The 18,534-nt window shown below is 33.8% G+C and overlaps 1 protein-coding gene across 4 annotated transcripts; it reads right to left on the bottom strand.

Annotated features, from left to right (window-relative positions):
* Positions 1-5,943: 5,943 nt before the first annotated feature.
* On the bottom strand, positions 5,944-17,778 carry LOC121239380 (histidine-containing phosphotransfer protein 1-like). Of its 4 annotated transcripts, XM_041136629.1 has the most exons (9): positions 17,634-17,737; positions 17,499-17,533; positions 17,149-17,234; positions 14,998-15,141; positions 9,024-9,154; positions 8,852-8,920; positions 7,610-7,681; positions 6,730-6,802; positions 5,944-6,268 (listed from the first exon to the last, which is right to left on the bottom strand). In XM_041136629.1, exons 1-9 carry the CDS (start codon positions 17,660-17,662, stop codon positions 6,221-6,223), a joined length of 687 nt encoding a protein of 228 aa, XP_040992563.1. In that variant the 5' UTR covers positions 17,663-17,737; the 3' UTR covers positions 5,944-6,220. The 4 variants fall into 4 exon arrangements, with proteins under 4 accessions (XP_040992563.1, XP_040992565.1, XP_040992564.1 ...); XM_041136630.1 differs by lacking the exons at positions 5,944-6,268; positions 6,730-6,802 and adding an exon at positions 6,829-7,472 and having other exon boundaries at positions 7,579-7,681; positions 17,508-17,533; positions 17,634-17,778; XM_041136628.1 differs by lacking the exons at positions 5,944-6,268; positions 6,730-6,802 and adding an exon at positions 6,832-7,472 and having other exon boundaries at positions 7,579-7,681.
* Between the last annotated feature and the right edge of the window lie 756 nt (positions 17,779-18,534).

Below are 18,534 nucleotides of genomic sequence, written 5' to 3' on the forward strand. Positions count from 1 at the left end.
GGAGAGGAGAGAGAGAGGGAAGAAAAAAAGAAAAAGAAGAAGGAAGAAAAAGAGAAGGAAAAAGAAAAAGGAAAAGGAAAAATTGAGAGAAAGAAATGAGGTCTAATCCTCACATCTTGGGTTACAAAAATGATCCAACGAAAAATATTTTAAAACAGCATCTCAATTAAAATAATTTAAATGTAATGATAAAATGAAAATAGAATAATTAAATCTAACAATCAATTAATTTAAAATAAAAAGTAATTTAAATGCATAACAATAATTAATATTAAGAAAACATATCAAATTAATTTTTTCACAATTTAAAGATCATAAAAATAAACAATTTAAAAATCTGATAATTTTAAAACGAGAGAATAAATTTTTAAATTAATAAAAATAATCTTTCAATAAAAATACACTAAAATACAGGATGTTATAGTATATCAACTTGAAACAATACGTTTCACAACCGAATGACACACCATCATGATTTCGTACAGAGATCACTGTAGATGTCTGCATGGTGCATAAATAGTATGTATGATGAATATTTCTGTTTTTACGAGGAAGCTTTTCGTGTTTCTCTTTTAGCAAAGAATACGATCTAAGTAAACTCCAGGAATCTAGGGAAGGCAAGTGAAAGATAACAGCAGGAAAGGAAGGATCCATTGGAGGTAAAAGAAAAAAGATAAAAGGAAGAATAAGATACCAGAAAGGATAACCATTTAGGGCTATAAATTAGAGAAAATTAGGAAATACGAGTGTTATATTGACTTTCTGATTAAAACAAAGTTCTCGGCCATTGTCGTGTAACCTTATGATCCAAGTCTGTATCAAGGATTTTGTGATAAGAGTTTAGACTATAAAAGAGACAGACATATGAAATAAATCATATAATTGTCAGAATGAAGTCATCAGCATAATTAAATGCACAATAAATTCTATATGATCTATTTTATGTGTTTATCTTTGTTCACTCAAAACCCTAAAATTTATTGCTTTAATATAAATCCATTCTTCCACAAACTATCAAAGGTCTGTGGTCTAATTGACATAAACCTCCAACATCCAAAATGGAGGTCTCACCACTTTTTCAAACCTAAATAACAAAATTTTCATAAAATTTATATTCCTTAAATATATTTTTAATGGGTCTCACCACTTTTTGAAACCTAAATAACAAAATTTTCAGAAAAATTTCTTGATCCAAATACATTTTTAATGGTTTCCGTCCCATAAATACCATCTTCGAAAACATTCTAAAAAATTTCATATTTTTTAGAGAGTAATGTTAAGTACTGCGTGTAAGTACCGCGCAATCGTTTTGAAAAAGAATGTAGTTTACTATTAAATAATTATTATTTTTTATGTAGATTCCATATTTATTATTTTTATCAAAGAGATTATGTGGTACCTATATATTCCATGAATACAAATATCATTTCTCTTTTTAGAAAATTGAGGTCCGAACATCTCCAAGATACTAAGGTGACATCATGAGCTAATCCCAAGAAGTTTTGATTATATTACGTTTGGATAGTGAAGTATTCTCAGGTATTCTGTGAATAATAATGAAAGAGTAATGATATAATATTGAATAATAGTAAAAAATAATAATAAAATAATAAATAATAATTAAGTATTCTGAGAATACCAATACCTAATACTTGATCAGCAGCTTTATCCTTGAAAATTTCCGTCATCTTTTTAAACCAAGAAGTTTTTCCTTTGTAATTATGCCTTCCAGTTGTTGGGTTTATGCTCCTTTGGAGTCCCATGTCGGTGGGAGAAAAATAAGGAGGAGGCCCCATGGCCTATAAAAAGGAGGTTTAGCCTCCTAATTAATTACACCAAGTTATAAGCTTAATTAGTAACTTGTGACTTTAAGAAAAGTCTTCTATTAGCCTTTTCTTGTAAAAAGGAAAGAGGTGAGAGTTAAAGTTTTACTAGTGGGAAAGCTTTGTGGGTGTCATTTGGGGTGAGGAGAAAAATTGTGTGATTGTAATAATTTTTCACATAGTGTATTTTCTTCTCTAGATCTGGTGGTTTTTCTCCTGTTTTTGAGAGTTTCCACGTAAATTCTTGTGTTGTTATTATTTCTTTGATTTTCTTCATATTTCACCAAAAAGTGGATCCTATGGGTGAATTTGGTAGGTCCAAATTCCTAACAAGTGGTATCAGAGCCACTAGGTTCTTTTTGGTGGGTGGAGCTTTGGTGTGGTAGTGTGAATACGTACAGTCTAAGGAGGTTATGTCTAGGAGATTGGTATTTAAGTGGTCCAGTGTGACCCTCCAATCTTTCTTGAGAACCTTGAAGATCTGTCTAGGAAAGAATAATCTTTCCTGAGAACTTACTTAGTGAGTACTATTCATTTCTATGGTAAAAATTCATCGAAACAATGTCAGGAAGTAAGGTTTCAAATTCTATTAGATATGAGGTGAAGAAATTTGATGGGAGAATCAATTTTGGCTTGTGGCAAGTTCAAGTCAAGGATATTTTGATTCAATCAGGATTACACAAGGTGTTGAAGGGCAGACCAATCCCTAAAGTCAGCAGTGATACTAGCGTGACTGATGAAACAAAGAGCAGATCTGTAATGAGCGATGAAGATTGAGAGGATCTGGATTTGAGAGCAGCAAGTGCGATACGTTTGTGCTTGGCCAAGAATGTTCTTGCAAATGTGCATAGAATATCTACGGCAAATGAACTCTGGGAAAAGCTCGAAGAGTTGTATCAGACGAAGGGCGTCTCAAATCGGGTGTACCTGAAGGAGCAGTTTCATACATTGCATATGAGTGAAGGTACAACTATTTCAGATCATTTAAGTGTTGTCAATGATATTGTCTCTGAGCTAGAATCTATTGGAGTTAAAATTGATGATGAGGATCAAGCCTTGAGACTCATCTGGTCTCTTCCACCTTCCTATGAGCATATGAAGCCTATTTTGATACATGAGAAGGAGAAAATAATTTTTTCAGAGGTTACCAGTAAACTCTTTTCTGAAGAGAGAAGACTAGGTGGTGGAGGAAATGGTTCACCTGAGAACTTAGCATTGGTAGTAGCTGGTAATGGGAAGAAGAAAAACTCCATGAAGATGAAAGTAGTCTGCTGGGGGTGTGGACAATCTGGGCACGTCAAGAAAAATTGTCCAAGAGCAAGAGCAAGTTCGGCAAGTGGCTCCAAGTTAGTAAATGAAGATACTGATAATGAAACTAACGTTGTGTCTCTCTTCATGGAAGGCAATGTCTGTTAAAGGGACATGTACATCCTCATGGCATGCCGCTAATTCCCAAAATTGCCATGATAGAGGATGTGTTAATGTTAGTGGGTTCACAAGTTTGCACACAGGCATTGGTTTGGCATTAATGCAGAGTGTGCGGTGGAAATTTATGTCGATGGCTGATGAACTTCCAGGAAAGCCAAACGTGGAAGTTGCACTATAATTTTTCAGTAAAGTTATTTTCGACATGGGCCGAAATTGAAATGTTTGGAATTGATTTATTCTGAGTGGGTATGCTTTTATGGTGGAGCATGATAGCAGAAGTTATGAAGATCTTCATTGCGGTGGAGCGTAGCTGTGGGATCGGCCAAAGTCGCAAGGTGGAGATTGTTGGGTTTATGCTCCTTTGGAGTCCCACATCGGTGGGAGAAAAATAAGGAGGAGGCCCCATGGCCTATAAAAAGGAGGTTTAGCCTCCTAGTTAATTACACCAAGTTATAAGTTTAATTAGTAACTTGTGACTCTAAGAAAAGTCCTCTATTAGCCTTTTCTTGTAAAAAAAAAAAAAGAGGTGAGAGTTAAAGTTTTACTAGTGGGAAAGCTTTGTGTGTGTCATTTTGGGTGAGGAGAAAAATTATGTGATTATAATAATTTTTCACATAGTGTATTTTCTTCTCTGGGTCTGGTGGTTTTTCTCTTGTTTTTGGGAGTTTCCACGTAAATTCTTGTGTTGTTATTATTTCTCTAGTTTTCTTCATATTTCACCAAAAAGTAGATCCTGAGGTGAATTTGGTAGGTCCAAATTCCTAACACCAGTTGCTTCGTCCCGTCTACCTCTCTCTCCTTGTATCCTCTCAGCACCCACAGAGGTTGAGAAAGAGAACAGGCGCAAACCATTGGAACTAGTACGCACTCAACATCAGGCAATAAGCAAGAAACCACGCTCACAAAAATGAAAAATGAAAGAGGATTGGAGAGTTGAGCATGGAAAAATTAACTTTTGATTTATAATCATGAATAATTTCAGAACATCCCAAAATAAATTCGGATTACAATATAGGAGTAAAGGAATTTTCGCCCCTTCATTGGTGTTTTTTTTTTTTTTTTTTGGAGGGGTTTGAGATGGAGGATGTAGTAGTTTCATTATCAGAAAATGGCATGTTCGGGGTATAGTCATGGAGAGGGTGTTGCAACATCAACATCGATAACATTGCCTCGTTTGTTTTCGTAAATGAGATGAGTTGAGATTAAAGTTAAAAAGTTAAATAAAATATTGTTAGAATATATTTTTTAATATTATTTTAATTTTGAGATTTGAAAAAATTGAATTATTTATTTTATTTTGTATTGAAAGTTAGAAAAGTTGTAATAATGAGATGAGATGAGATGTTTTCTGAAAACAGACAAGGCCTAGTATCAATGATGTGATTGTATTTGCAAGTCGGCATAAAATTACGAAAGAGAAAACAGAAAAATTATATTTGCAAGTCGGCATAAAAGACAACTTCCATATCAATGATGTGACGTGATTTAATTTGTAAAAAAAATTGTAGATGGGTTTAGGTTGTGAGAATATTTAAAAAGTGTTGAGAATATTTGTGAATAGTAGTGAAAAAATAATAAAAAAAGTAATAATAAAATATTGAATAATAGTAAAAACTAAGTGAAAAGTAATGAATAGTAGAAAAATAAGTGAAAAGTAATAATAAAGTAAAGAATAATAGTGAGAGTACTTGAGATACTCTCAAACCCCATTCGTTGAGTAAGATGAGATGATTTTTTATGAAAGTTGAATAAAATATTGTTAGAATATTATTTTTTAATATTATTATTGTTTTAAAATTTAAAAAAGTTGAATTGTTTATCATATTTTGTGTGAGAATTTGAAAAAATTATAATAATAAGATAAAATGAGATAAAACCATTTTTGTATCCAAACGGATCTTATATTCATAAAAAGTTATTGAATGTTAGAAGGTAAAAAAGCTTACAAGTTATATAGCCAAAAAGGAAAGTTAGGTGATAAAAATTAAAAATGCTCAACCACATTTTGGAGATCAATATCTTAACATTAACACTCTTTTTAAAGGTTTTATTTATCATGTAACGAGTTAAATAACTAGTTATGCATAGTATTTATTCATGAAATAAATTTAGCTATACCTCATGTCTCTGATTAGCTCGTTTAGATAGTAAAATGAGATAAAATGATTTTAGATGAGATAATAAAATATTGTTAAAATATTAGTTTTTAATATTATTATTGTTTTGAGATTTAAAAACGTTGAATTATTTATTATATTTTGTATAGAAATTTAAGAAAATCGTATTAATGATGAAATGAAACGAGATAAGATGATAATGCTTCTCTATCCAAACGCGGCCTAAAGATACGCTTATTTCCTAGGACCTAACCTGGTACTCAAACTCAAATTCAGCAGAGTTCTAATCCAACTGTGAAAAAGTTACTTCCAGCTCGAAGAGGAACAAAAAAATTAGACAATTTTTGCTTTATAAGTAGTATTAGCCAGCATGAATTATAGTATTCTGTCATTGCAGTTTCATATTCTAATGGCAGTGCTGCATTTAGCACACTGCTCTCTCATTTCAGCCTTTTGCATGCTCCTTATGTTTCAGATTCTTCTTTCGAGAACGAACTAAAGAGTTTTCCGGTGATAAGAAAGAACGGAAATCGGGTGGATTACACAGATGTAAACTAATTATCCAAACCCCGGCATTAGATAATAAGGTAAGGAAGCACTTTTATATTTTAGTACAGTAGCTGATACAGACACCACTGATGAAAACAGATAACAGAACAAACAAGACACTGGACTGCTCAGAAACAGACACCATGTTCACTTATAGTGAATTTGCTTACTTGGGGAACAAGACACTGGACTACTCTCACACAGACACCATGCTCACTTATAGATGAGCTTATTACTTAAGGCTTAACAGAAAGTTTGATATTCAGTAGATGCGGCGCTGATGGCACAAATACTACCAGATCTTCAGAAGATGCCCGCCATGGCGTCATCAGTATGGATTGACCTCTCCATCTGTACATGATTATGAATAGAAAAAGTTATTAGAGAAAGTTTACAGTTGCAAGTACTAAGAAGTAATACAACAGATATTGATAAAAGCAAATCAAAAGATGACAAGGAAATAGATTTTTTCAAGTAGCTGGACTACTGGATCATTGAAGGGATCTAATTTATAGAGGGAATTAAGCATCAAAGATGTGTTGCTTTGACTTACCAAACAGTTTTTTTTTTTTTTTTTTAAATTAATTAATTTATTTATTTTTATATCATCTCCCTTTCAAAGTTCTCTTTTCTCTGTAGATTCCAGAGACTCATGCTATAAAGATTTTAGGGTATTTTTCTTGTTTATTAACTTGCACCCATATCTCTATCTTGCACATTTTTTTAGCAGATCTATATGATAAGATATTCACTAGACGTATATAAAACATGTATACTAAACCCAACAGGTCAAAGTTCATTCTAAGTATTACCTTAGCTATGGCATTGAGATTGTCACGCACAATGAAGTATTCACGTTTGATCTTGTTGCAGGCTTCAATGCACCTAAAAGCAGAAAGGTTAGCTTAAAAGAGGATTATAAAAGAAAAAAACGTTTTAGATGTATAAAGATATAAGAAGATGCTAGGAGCACTGAGAGTAGTGTTAAAAACACTATGCATTGGTGCACTAAAGATTTCATAATGGAGTTAAGAGTAGGACAGATATAAAATGACCTCATCTTCTTGAAACTTTGGCCTCATTTTCGTACTAATATAAGCAAAGGTTGTTCAGCTGAAGACATAACCTTAGCAAATACATGAGGTCGAATGTAAACCTTTATCAATCATAAAGTATAAGGTTAATGGCACCTTGACAAGGATACTTGGGCACCAAGGTTCTATTGCTAAAAATGTTTATACCGATGATCTCATGGTCACTTGTCTATATACACAACTGCTTGACAAGACCAATAGAGCTGCCCTAGACCTACTACAAACCAGCCTTTCTAATCCAAATGTTACATGAAACCTTCACAATAGTTAGGGCAACAACTAGTTGTGATTTGGCCTGAACATAACATCAGAACTTGTATCCAATTGCATATACCTGGGAATCGGGAACCAAAGTACAAGCATTTCAATCATTTATGTGTTCTATTAAAAGAATGCAAGAACTCAAAAACTATTTGTTTGAAAATGAACAGAGTGGTACTTTGTAAAAAAAACAAACATGTGACACGTTTGGGTTATGAGATAGCAAATTAATTAGGATTATTTTCTCAATTAGTAACCATTTATATGGTAAGATCAGATATTTTGCAAACACATCATTGTAATGATAATAGTGCGGGAATGAAAAGTGACTTCATACCTTTCCTTCATTTTGTTTTCACTAGCTTTTCGAAGCTCACGACAGGCAACGACAATCCGACAACCACCGACGCTTAATTACATTACACCAAATAAGATTGAGATACAGTCAATATACAAATAAATACAACTATAGTATAGGAAGAAAGAAGCATTCTCTTAGGCCTGTATCAATGGGATGAAAAAATGGGATGAAATACTTGTAATCGTATTTAATGCATCACGATTAAGGATGATAAAGCATTATTCCATATGAAAACCTACTCTGTGGGTTTGCACTTTATTAGCGTATAAAAAACTGCCAACTGAACAGCTCAGATTTAGAGACTTGCAGCTACTAACTTCTTTACTTGGCCCATCATTCCACGTTTTACTTCCAAGTGAAACTATATTAAGCAGCATTTTATTGGTTTTATTTATGCATTAGTAACATTTACTTCACAATTAAAAAACAAATACTACAGAGTCATATTCAAGCCGATTTATGAGAACGCATCATGATAAAAAGGGGAAGGCCATAACAAGGTTGCTTAAGGCAGTAATAGAATACAAGATTGGTTGTGATTCAACAAAGGATCCTCCTCCCCAAGATAGAAGTGCTGCAAGAAAGAGTAGTTTGTCGCCTCTTCTAGGTGTGTGTCGGAAATGATCAATTGAGGGGGAAAAAGAACTGAAGTAAATCTCACGCGCCGGTATGAGCGCGTCCACATGCAATTTCTTTTAACTCTCGATTCAAGGTACTTCCAAATTTGGGTATGCATGACATGCCAAGCTACGTATATGCTGAAATGGAAAAACTATAAAAGATGAGATTGTTCCTAGACTTTTACAGATCCGATCATATGCTAAATAAGAAAAGGTCTAACTAATGATTGCTCCCCGTGTTTTGGTATAAAATGTATGGAACTGGCATAACTAGTGATTGCTCCAACTGTTTGGGACATACCGTGTGCCAGCCGCATATACTTCTTAATTAATGATCTCTTTTGTATGTCTAAAATGGAAAAATATTAACGAACTCACGATTCATACCGTTGTTAACACGTGTCAAGCCCCACACTCCTGTCTATAATGAAAAGTTCTTGACTAATGCATGATCCGCCCCATGCAATGCACGTAAATTTCTTAACTTGAACTCTTTTAACTAATTTCATTTTTTATTATATCTACATGAAGCTCTACTAACTGGTCGCATGCAAACAAGAGAAGGTGAACAGAGCTAGTTTACAAAATGCTAAAGTACCTTGAGCTACTTCCCTTCAGTTGGTGGATAAAACAAGTCACCTTGGCATAGTCTACAACAGGCTCATCCCTGATTTTAGATCAAATACACCAAAACTGATAAGAACATAGGGGGAAAAACAGTTGCATGAAATGAGGCACCATTAGAAGATTTGGTATATAGAAAAAATTACACATATTTGGTCATTTCTGCTATGGAAATTTCTGCATCACGGCAGAACATTTCGATGATTTCCAGAACAAAGTGAGGATTTTCTTGACACTGCAAATTTTGCACATTCTCAAAATTGTGGTCCAGTATACCCTGCAAGGAAAATGCTCGGTGATCAAATCAAAAGCTCACTTATCAACAACATTAGCAAATTATCTCAAACTTTTTTCATATAGTCAACTACAACACTCTCAAATTGACAGGCCCCCCTCCCCCATAAAAAAAAAAAAAAAAAAAAACCAAACAGAAGGAGAAAGGATCTTTTTGGTGGAAGTGGAAACAGCCTTCTTGTTTCCTTGAAAAATTTTATTTCATTTTTAGACCAAGAAAATTCACTTTAGCAGCTCATTCAACTCTTTTTTCATGACTTAATCGAGTAGTTTCTTCTTTTTTCTTGTTCTCTCATGGGTTTTCAGCCAGCTACCAAACAGAAATTAAGTAGCAGAGTTATTGATTTACAGTAAAATCACAAGATTCAAACAAAATCCCTCAATCTGATACCTTTAACTGATTCAAACTAATAGATTGACATTCAAACAAAAAACCTACCAAGCTTTTGAAAAATAAAAAAATCAAAACCGAGGTCTTTAATCAAAGATTAAAAACCGGATTTGAGCACACCTGCTCATGCATGGTCTGGACGTAGTCCTTGATTTGTTGCTTGACATCAGTCTCCGCCATTTGCTTGCCCTGAGAGAAAACTAGAAGAAAGCAAGGAAAGCCAGAAGAAGGCAGTTGTGTGCAAGATGAAGTGCCACACCCCCTCTATTTATAGCAGCGACCCCTCCACACATTTAAGCCATGTGTCAGTCTTCAGAGCAGTCTCATTTGGGTTTGTTTCTGAGCAAGAGTAGCACAGAGGATAACGAGCGTTTCAGTTTGAAGGTGACATTGCTATTGTTATTTTGTCATGATTATCATGTTTCTAAACTGGCAGTTTCTTCCAGCTTTGGCAGTCAGAGCTGCCCTCTCCCATGCATGGAAACAAACACCTTTACTCCCAGCAGTTACCAAGACAACTCTGAAAGACAACTTCACTGTTGTAATAGCCAAGCGCTCGCATGTTTTTCTGTGGCTTACAAAGGAAACGGCATAGCTATTTTTTTCCAACAATAATTCCATTTTTATATTTAATTCTATTCTATTTGACTAGAATCAAAATGTTGTGCTGGTTTTATTTAGTTTTCAAAATAAGATAATGATTTCTTTATAATTATTTAATCCAAAACATTTTTTCTGTAATCTAGAAGAGATAAATAGAAATAATACCTGAATTTCACGGTATTTAATTTTATATGTAATTAATATACACCTCAATTTAAAATGCTGCTTCTCTCTCTCTTTTAATTGGAAAAGATTACTCCTTTAGTAAGAGATAAACAAAGCAAGAAATTATTCAAAAATTATTAATGCTCAATAAATACTACACAACTCAATTTATTACAATGCAATAAATGCCAATGAAAATGAACGATTAAATGAAACACCTCAAATTATTGTCAATCTTTAAAGAACACGCACACACACAGAAAAGATGAACTCTTGCACTTGTCTTCACCTTCATTAATAGATTACTGAGTTGGTAAATATGGTCTTAATTAAGTAGAACATTGGGTTAATGACATTGTTACACAATGGCTTTAAATGAGCTCCATTAATGAACTCTATTAATGGCAGAATATGGGATAAATGCACAAGTCATTAAAAGAAATGCACCAGATAATGTTATTCTTGGGCTTCCATATGTGTTCTTAACAAATATAATGGACGCTTTACTCCATTAAGTACTTACTAAAAAAGAATATCTATGATTTTGTTGGCAGGGGCCATGGGGAAGGAGCATTTATTTATAAATAATGTTGAAAGTCCAAGAATATTTTAAAAAATTAAATTCGAAATTCGTTTCTTGAAATTCAAAGCTAACATTGTGAAAGAATATGTACTCCAATTTCAAAAGAGAAGGTGTCAAATTTAGAACCGGTTTTCTAAACCCAAAATCTTGCCAACCTGCAAACAATTAAAACTAGTTATATTATTTGGTTTAAGGGTTTAACCGATCCGGTTCAATCCAAATCCAATTGTAGATAAATTTTAAAACTAAATCGATATATACCACAATTTTAAAAATTTAAAAATTGATACAGATCGATTCATCATCGAAACCGAAACTTTTAATTCTTCCTATATCGATCCGATTTGATATGATTTTTTCGATTTACCATTTATACATGTGCACTATAAGTTGAGGCTTGAGAGCTAGTTTCCCTAATGTTTGTTTTCTTCAAAAGTAAGTTTATATCAATAACTTAATATTAATGTTCACGTCTTAGATTAAAATTTTATGTTATATTAATTTTATGTTATAAAATTAATAGACATGAATAATAAGCTTAAAATTTCATATTATAAATTAACAATTTAGCATATAATATATATAATATAATATAAAAAAAATTAAAAATATATATATATATATATATTAATCCTGTTTGGTTCAAAATATAAAAATCAGTACCGGATTGACCTGGTTATGAATCGGACTGGTCCGGTAGGTTCAACCATTCCCCTTTTTTTTTTACATCTCTAATTGGCTTAAAAAGTAAAATCAGCTCTGCTTTTTGACATATTTGTAAAAAGCTCTATGAATTTTCGATTTTAGCATCTTAATTCTTGATTTTAAAACTTTTTACAATTAACTCCATTCGTCCAACTCCGGTTAGAACCACAAAGGCATAATTATCGCATTAACCAATATCCGGCACGGCAAAAAATGGCACACTAACCACCTTATTAGAAAAGTTGTAAAAAATTAAAAAGCATTTTAAAAATCCAAAAATGATTTTAAAACCCCAGATTCATTTCTTAGACAAAAAAAAAAAAAAAAAAAAATAGGAAAGAAAAATCTCTCAATAAAACAAAAACTATAAACACGTTTAAATAAAACAATAAAAAATCCAAATATTTATTAACTAATAGAAAATAAATAGATCCTCCACATGCGAGAGGAAATGTGGGGATGAAAGGGGTATAACCACCACCCCCAACTCGGGGGTGGTGGTTATAGTTATTATGTTTATAATGTGAGCTATTGACTCGGGGTGGTGGTTATAGTTATTATGTTTATAATGTGAGCTATTTTATTCTTAAGTCGATGTGGAGATCACACTATCTGCATTATTTAAATGATAGAATTTAGTTTGTAATATTCACATTTTAAAATTTATTTTCCAAATCAAATTATTTCTTGTAATTACTTTATTATGTGTGCTATAAACATCAACTTGAGAATAGATTTTTTCCGTGACATTCTTATGCATGGTAACCCGCATAGTTTTAGTGATAGTTGGAAGAATTAATTACAAAAAGTTTCCAAATGAAGGGTTAAAATGAAAAAAAAAATGCGAAAAAAAAAAAAACCAAGGCTAATTTTGCCTTTTAAGTTTTTAACAAGGCCAAGTGATAAGCACATCGTGACTCGACAAGAACCCTTACTATTTCAAGTGAAATAGATACTATGCATTTAGTATAAAAACATGAGCTACTTTAATCATTTCACATTATGGTAACATGTAATAATGACCAAAATATCCCATGATTTACATTTACAACATTTCACTTGAATTGAAGAGGAACAAAATCTTCCATAGTAAGTGGATCTATTGAGAGTTGGACCAAGGAATTAATTGCAAAGAATTTCAAACTCAAGATTAAACGCGAACTGATTAAAAGTGACAAACCAAAAATCCCTGTATTATTGACCAACCAAACACTCCTAATTCTTAAAAGTGAAACTTCATTGAGATACGCTACAAAAATCCATGAATGAATCTCAACAACCTCTATCTTTTCATATAAGGATTGGAATGCAATATGAATAAAAGTAAAGTTAATACATCAGCTTTGTACCGAATGATAAATGTAAACACCTACACTTGATTCAATATACTAAAAATTAAAAGAACTAAAATTAAAACTTGGAAAAAATACATACTGGTGGTTGTCCACCCCAACAAGGGTTAATCTGCCCACCCCGACAAGTATGGTCACAGGCCACCCACCTGGCCTAGCGTGGCTGCAAACCACCCAAAATCCACCCTGTCGGGGTGGTCTACGGCCATCTCTCACTCAAGGTTGCTCCTACCACCCCAAGAGGCAGTAGGAGTTGTGGTTTGAGGTGATCTTAACAGTAGTCAAGGTTAGGAATCTTGGCTTAGGCTTTATATTTTAGAGATTTATTATAAGATTTTCAGGAAAAAAAAAAAATTGATAATCTTGTGTAGATTTTCCTAAAAACAGTAGAATCATTAGGTGGTTATTTGTTATTGAAGGGCGTAAGAGTAGTTTAAAACCGCCTGTTGACAGCAGACAAATGAATTGGGTCGAATGTTCCAGCGAGAGAAACTACTCGTACATAGACAATACCGCATCTCATAGGAACTACGTTGAGCAAAAGATTTTCAGCTGACTACAAATTCAATAAATCACTCTCCATGCATTCATTCATATGCAAAGCGTACCTGACAAAAAACGAGTAAATCACAGTGTGCTGTGCGTTGCAGGTGATTGATTACACATCATCGAGTGCACTATACACAATAGAGAAAATGGGATTTTGATTCCCTAGAGTTCCTATTTGGACTTTAGGACCTAAAGTAGGAGAGAGATAAACACATAAAATGAGTCTCATAACATTTATAGCTGCCCAAATAAATTTATTGGACAACATTAAATACTTAATAAATGGTGTAAGACCCACTTTATGTGTCTATCTCTCTCCCACTCTAGGCCTTAAGAGTTCATACAAAATCTCTAAAAAATCCAAATCCAAGAAAATGTGGGTTGTATGATCCAATTTTTATGTGTGAAACTATTCTAGAATAAGAAATGATATTTACAATTATGGCCTATGGGTTGCGTAAGTGCCGCATACTCATTTTGAAAAAAGTGAGTAAATATGGGACCCAAATAAAAAAATTTAATTTTTTAATGATGGACCCCACTCTTTTTCAAATGACGTGCGCGGTGCTTGCACAAGCCATGATTGTATCTAACATTACTCTTCTAGAATAATGGAAATAGATCTTCATGCAGGCACACTGGTATCAGCATATTTAAGGACCTTATGAGCAGTGAAGTTTCTTTCTACTTTGTTCCGATAGATGTTCCCCAATAAACATAGAACAAAACCTCAAATATGCTCCAAGGTAACTGCCTAAAGAAGATAGATAAAACAATTACCAGATGTATGCCCAAAGGTCAGCAATAAGGAACCACAAAACATATCTTGATTCTTAAGAGTTCAACCATTAGCAGGAAAAACCTTTAAGACTTGGGAACAGTCATTCGGAAATTTCACATCTTGGTATCGCTTGATGTTTATTTTGTGTCTATCAAGTAATAATGATGTGGTAAATAGCTAAACTCAACAATACCTGTAAGACATCCATTTAACTGTATGCTTCTTGTCCAGCCAAGGAGTAGCGACTGTGGTTATAAAGAACAGAGATCCATTGGTGTTAAAGGCCAGCATTTACCATTGACACCGTGAGAGGCATGTCATGTCGTAAACAGCAGAAACACACATGATTCATCTTATGTAACTACCAATTAACATATATAATTAAACAAATAACAGTGATCAGTTGCAGAAGCAAAAGGAAGTGTCAGTTCTTATCCACGAACTGATTGCCACTCATTTGGCACATTTGTAAACCAAACTTTATCTTCTTTAACATCAAAACTCTCTGAAGGTCCATTGGCGTTTGACCATGTTTGCAAATTATTGCCAAACATGGATTAGAGTGGAGCATCAACAGAGTAAAACAAAGCACAAGTAACTATTAAGTGGTTTAGACGAAAGCCTACCTCTGTATGCCAAGGCAAGTTAGAGATTTCAAGAATGGAAAAATTACAGAAATGGTACCCAAAGTTCAAACCTGAATAGTAGTTGACACAGAAGATGAGACTCTATTTACAGTATACAGTCTTATTTGTCCCGCCTTATTATTTTGAAGTATTGACACCATTCTCATGGTTGGAACTCCTCCAATATCTTGAATGCAGGTACAGGGCATAAAAGACTGTTGAAGTAGAAATGCAATTCATATCATAATCTAGGGTCACTTTAAATGCTTGTCAGCAACCAAAACGAAGAAATGCAATGAATATCATAATCTAGCGTCACTTTAAATGCTTGTCAGCAACGAAAACGACCTCACCCTCTACCCAAAGATATATCTAATATAAGAAATTCTCTTATGATAGATAGAGTACCAACCCTAGGGATTGGCTCAAGTGGGTAAGGGCCCTGGTCATGGGTCTATTCCCCTCCCCCCAATTCCAAGTCCGAGGTTCGAATCCCTGGGGCAAACAATTTTAAGGGACATGCTCCATTGGTAAAAAATTGATGATTTACCTAAACGTGTGATGAGAACACGTTACAACTTACACAGGTCTGAAGTTTAAACTGGATTAAAGAAATATTCTGTTTGCACGTTATCCAGGGTTCCTAATCATAAAAAATGATAGATAAAGCACCAAATAAGTCAACAAGAAGAATCTCTTTTCCTTTTATCTACTATGCAGCATCATATCTCAAGCTAACTATGTAATGCCCCAAAGGAGGCCCAAGCCACATATGCGCCCAACTCCAAAGGGACTAGTCAATAATACAATTGGAGCCCATTTGAATCATTATAAAGAGCAATAACTTCTCCCTCCCAAACAATGCGGGGTCCCATACACCACCTACACTCATCAGTCAATATAGGGCATCACAAACTATAGACTACAACAAACTGTCCAAGTTACAACCCAAAATTCTTTACTGCCTCCCATTGTACTCATTCCATGTGAAGAAACAATCTTGGCCAAATTTCTCGATTATCTTCAATCATAAAAACCTGTAACTAGGTACATAGGCAACAAATTTTTTCACTTCCCATTACTTTTGACACTCATCCATCTCAACCACCTCACCTCAATTACACTCATACCATACAATTGTCCTGGTTTTGTCTTGCCTACCAAAGAACAATTTACTCAAAAGCATATCCCACCGATTTTAATTTGTACGCAATTAAAACAAAGTCCCTGACCCTAAGGGGCATACCTTAGGGTCAAACACCACAGCCACCAAATAAAATTTGTTAAACAAAATGTTGTCGACACACCACTTCATGTGCAAACAAACTTAAACTTATACTACACCAAATAGGATTTGTATTACTCCATTTCCACATCACATTAGAATACCACCATGATATTTTTCTAGACGCTAATTTATGTACTAGTATAAGAAAAATAAAGCTGGTTATATCTCTTCGATGAATAGAAAGTATGTACCACAACGTGTGTTAATGAGGGTAGTTTGTGTTAGCTAGTGGTTACACTTAAGTTTGCAGTGTTGTGTGTAGTTTATATGCATCTTGTGCTAGTAGAATACAAAGGTGCTTTACCCACCCATGCGTAGCCCAAGTGGTAAGGGCAAAATTATGTGAATGAGCCCCCCATGTCACAGATTCGAGTCCCCCTGGGATCAAATCGCGATTTAAGTGGGAGACCATGGCCGTGGGTTGCTGTGCTAGAGTCTCTCCAGGGGTTTAGGTTCCATAGGTGAGTCCTAAAGACTAAGTCGTGGGTGGTTCCCCATCATCAAAAAACAAAAACAAAAATACATATGGGTTTCGAGACAGAGGATGTGAAATATGAAAGATTTCATCGTCATCAGCCCACTGATTATGCCCTAACTCTTCATTGTCCCTAAGACCCATTGGCTATGCACAAACTAAATAACAATATCTCCTACAAAAATTGGGATTGGAAGAGTGTTTGCATAGGTGCTATGGGTTCCATGTACTTGGGTTATGCCCGCTTCTTTCATCAATAAAATGTCTCTTTACCGGTTCAAGAAAAATAAATAGCGTGAGACCGAGGACCCCATTTCCTTCCAATGAGTACGTAAATTTATTTCTATGAAGCAAACGACTCATTAAAACTCTATACTAAGACTACACCTTAAATAACAAGTCCAGGTTGATTATTAGGGGTTTATGAAATAAAAAATAAAACGATAATTTTGGTTTTACCATCAGCGCTCCTAGTGATGAAAAAATCTGCCGAAGAGACAGCAACATGCGTAACCACGCCACGGTGCATAAAACTTTTCTCATACCTGTAAAACCAAGCTTCAAGGATGAGAAATCGTCTATAATACACACAAACTGTTATACCATAACTAAACAATCTTGCTTCAGAAAGCACAAAACATTCTTAAGCACTTCTATGGAACCCGAGTTTGTCCAACTAATAAAATTAAAACCTCGAATTGTAAATATTTTGAAAACTTAATTCATAATCACATAGCACAAGCCTTAAACCCTAAGCAGAAAATTCAAATCCAGCAAACCCAAAACCCTCGACAACACAGAGAATGTACCAATCCTACAAGTTAGCGGAGGGAAGCGCGTCGAGGTAGGACTACTTGAACTGGAGAGGACGTTTGGAGCAGGCTCGTGCGGCGGGACCCGGTCCGATTAGGGGGTCTTCCTCGGTCTCTGCTCGTGGGGTCGAGTTTACGGTGCCGTTTTGTGCTTCCTCCATTATCTTGCTAGAGTTTCGAGTGCCTGCAGAAGAGGAAGAACGAAATGGAGCGTAGGCATGTATGGATGTTATCAGACTTTTTCCCACTTATCAATGCCAGTGCATACTCAAAAACCTAATCTCAAATTATTGAAAAAAAAAAAAAACCCTAATCTCATATCATGGACATCTTAAAATCTAATGAGGTGGGAAGTCTGAGTTTTACGGCCATCAAGAGGGAGACACGTGTGCGTTCTAATATTACTACGTATCTAAATATAATGATAAATAGTAATAATACATATATTTACAGTTTTATTTGTATTTTTATTTACAAGACTCATTTTATTAATTTTATTTTGAATTTCAAATTTTATAATTTTCAACCTATCAATAACTGACATGTGAAGAAATAAATTTTTTATAAATTTTTCTTAAGTACATTTAACATTTTTTTAATGATAAAACTCACTTGTAACTCCTTACTTTCCCACCGATCTCTCACAAATAGGGGTGAAAAAAAAATCGGATCAGACCAAACTCGATCCGATACCGATTTCATTTTTCTCAAAACTGGTTGAAATTGGTCTGGTTTCGATTTTCTTTTTTCTAACACCAGACCGACCGGACCGATTCATATATATATTAATTTTTATATTGTATAAAATATTTTTTATATGATTTTTTATATAATATATATAATATATATAATTATATATAAAATAGTTTTGTATTATATGATAAATTACTAATTAAGATAATATTAAATTTTAAAATCCTATATAAATAACTATATATTATCAATATAGTCTATTGTATTAGTAGTTATACTAATATATCACTATATATTATAATATACTATAATATATCACTATATTATATATTATAATATA

This window comes from Juglans microcarpa x Juglans regia, chromosome 7D, assembly GCF_004785595.1.
Source record: "Juglans microcarpa x Juglans regia isolate MS1-56 chromosome 7D, Jm3101_v1.0, whole genome shotgun sequence".
Lineage (NCBI taxonomy): Eukaryota > Viridiplantae > Streptophyta > Magnoliopsida > Fagales > Juglandaceae > Juglans > Juglans microcarpa x Juglans regia.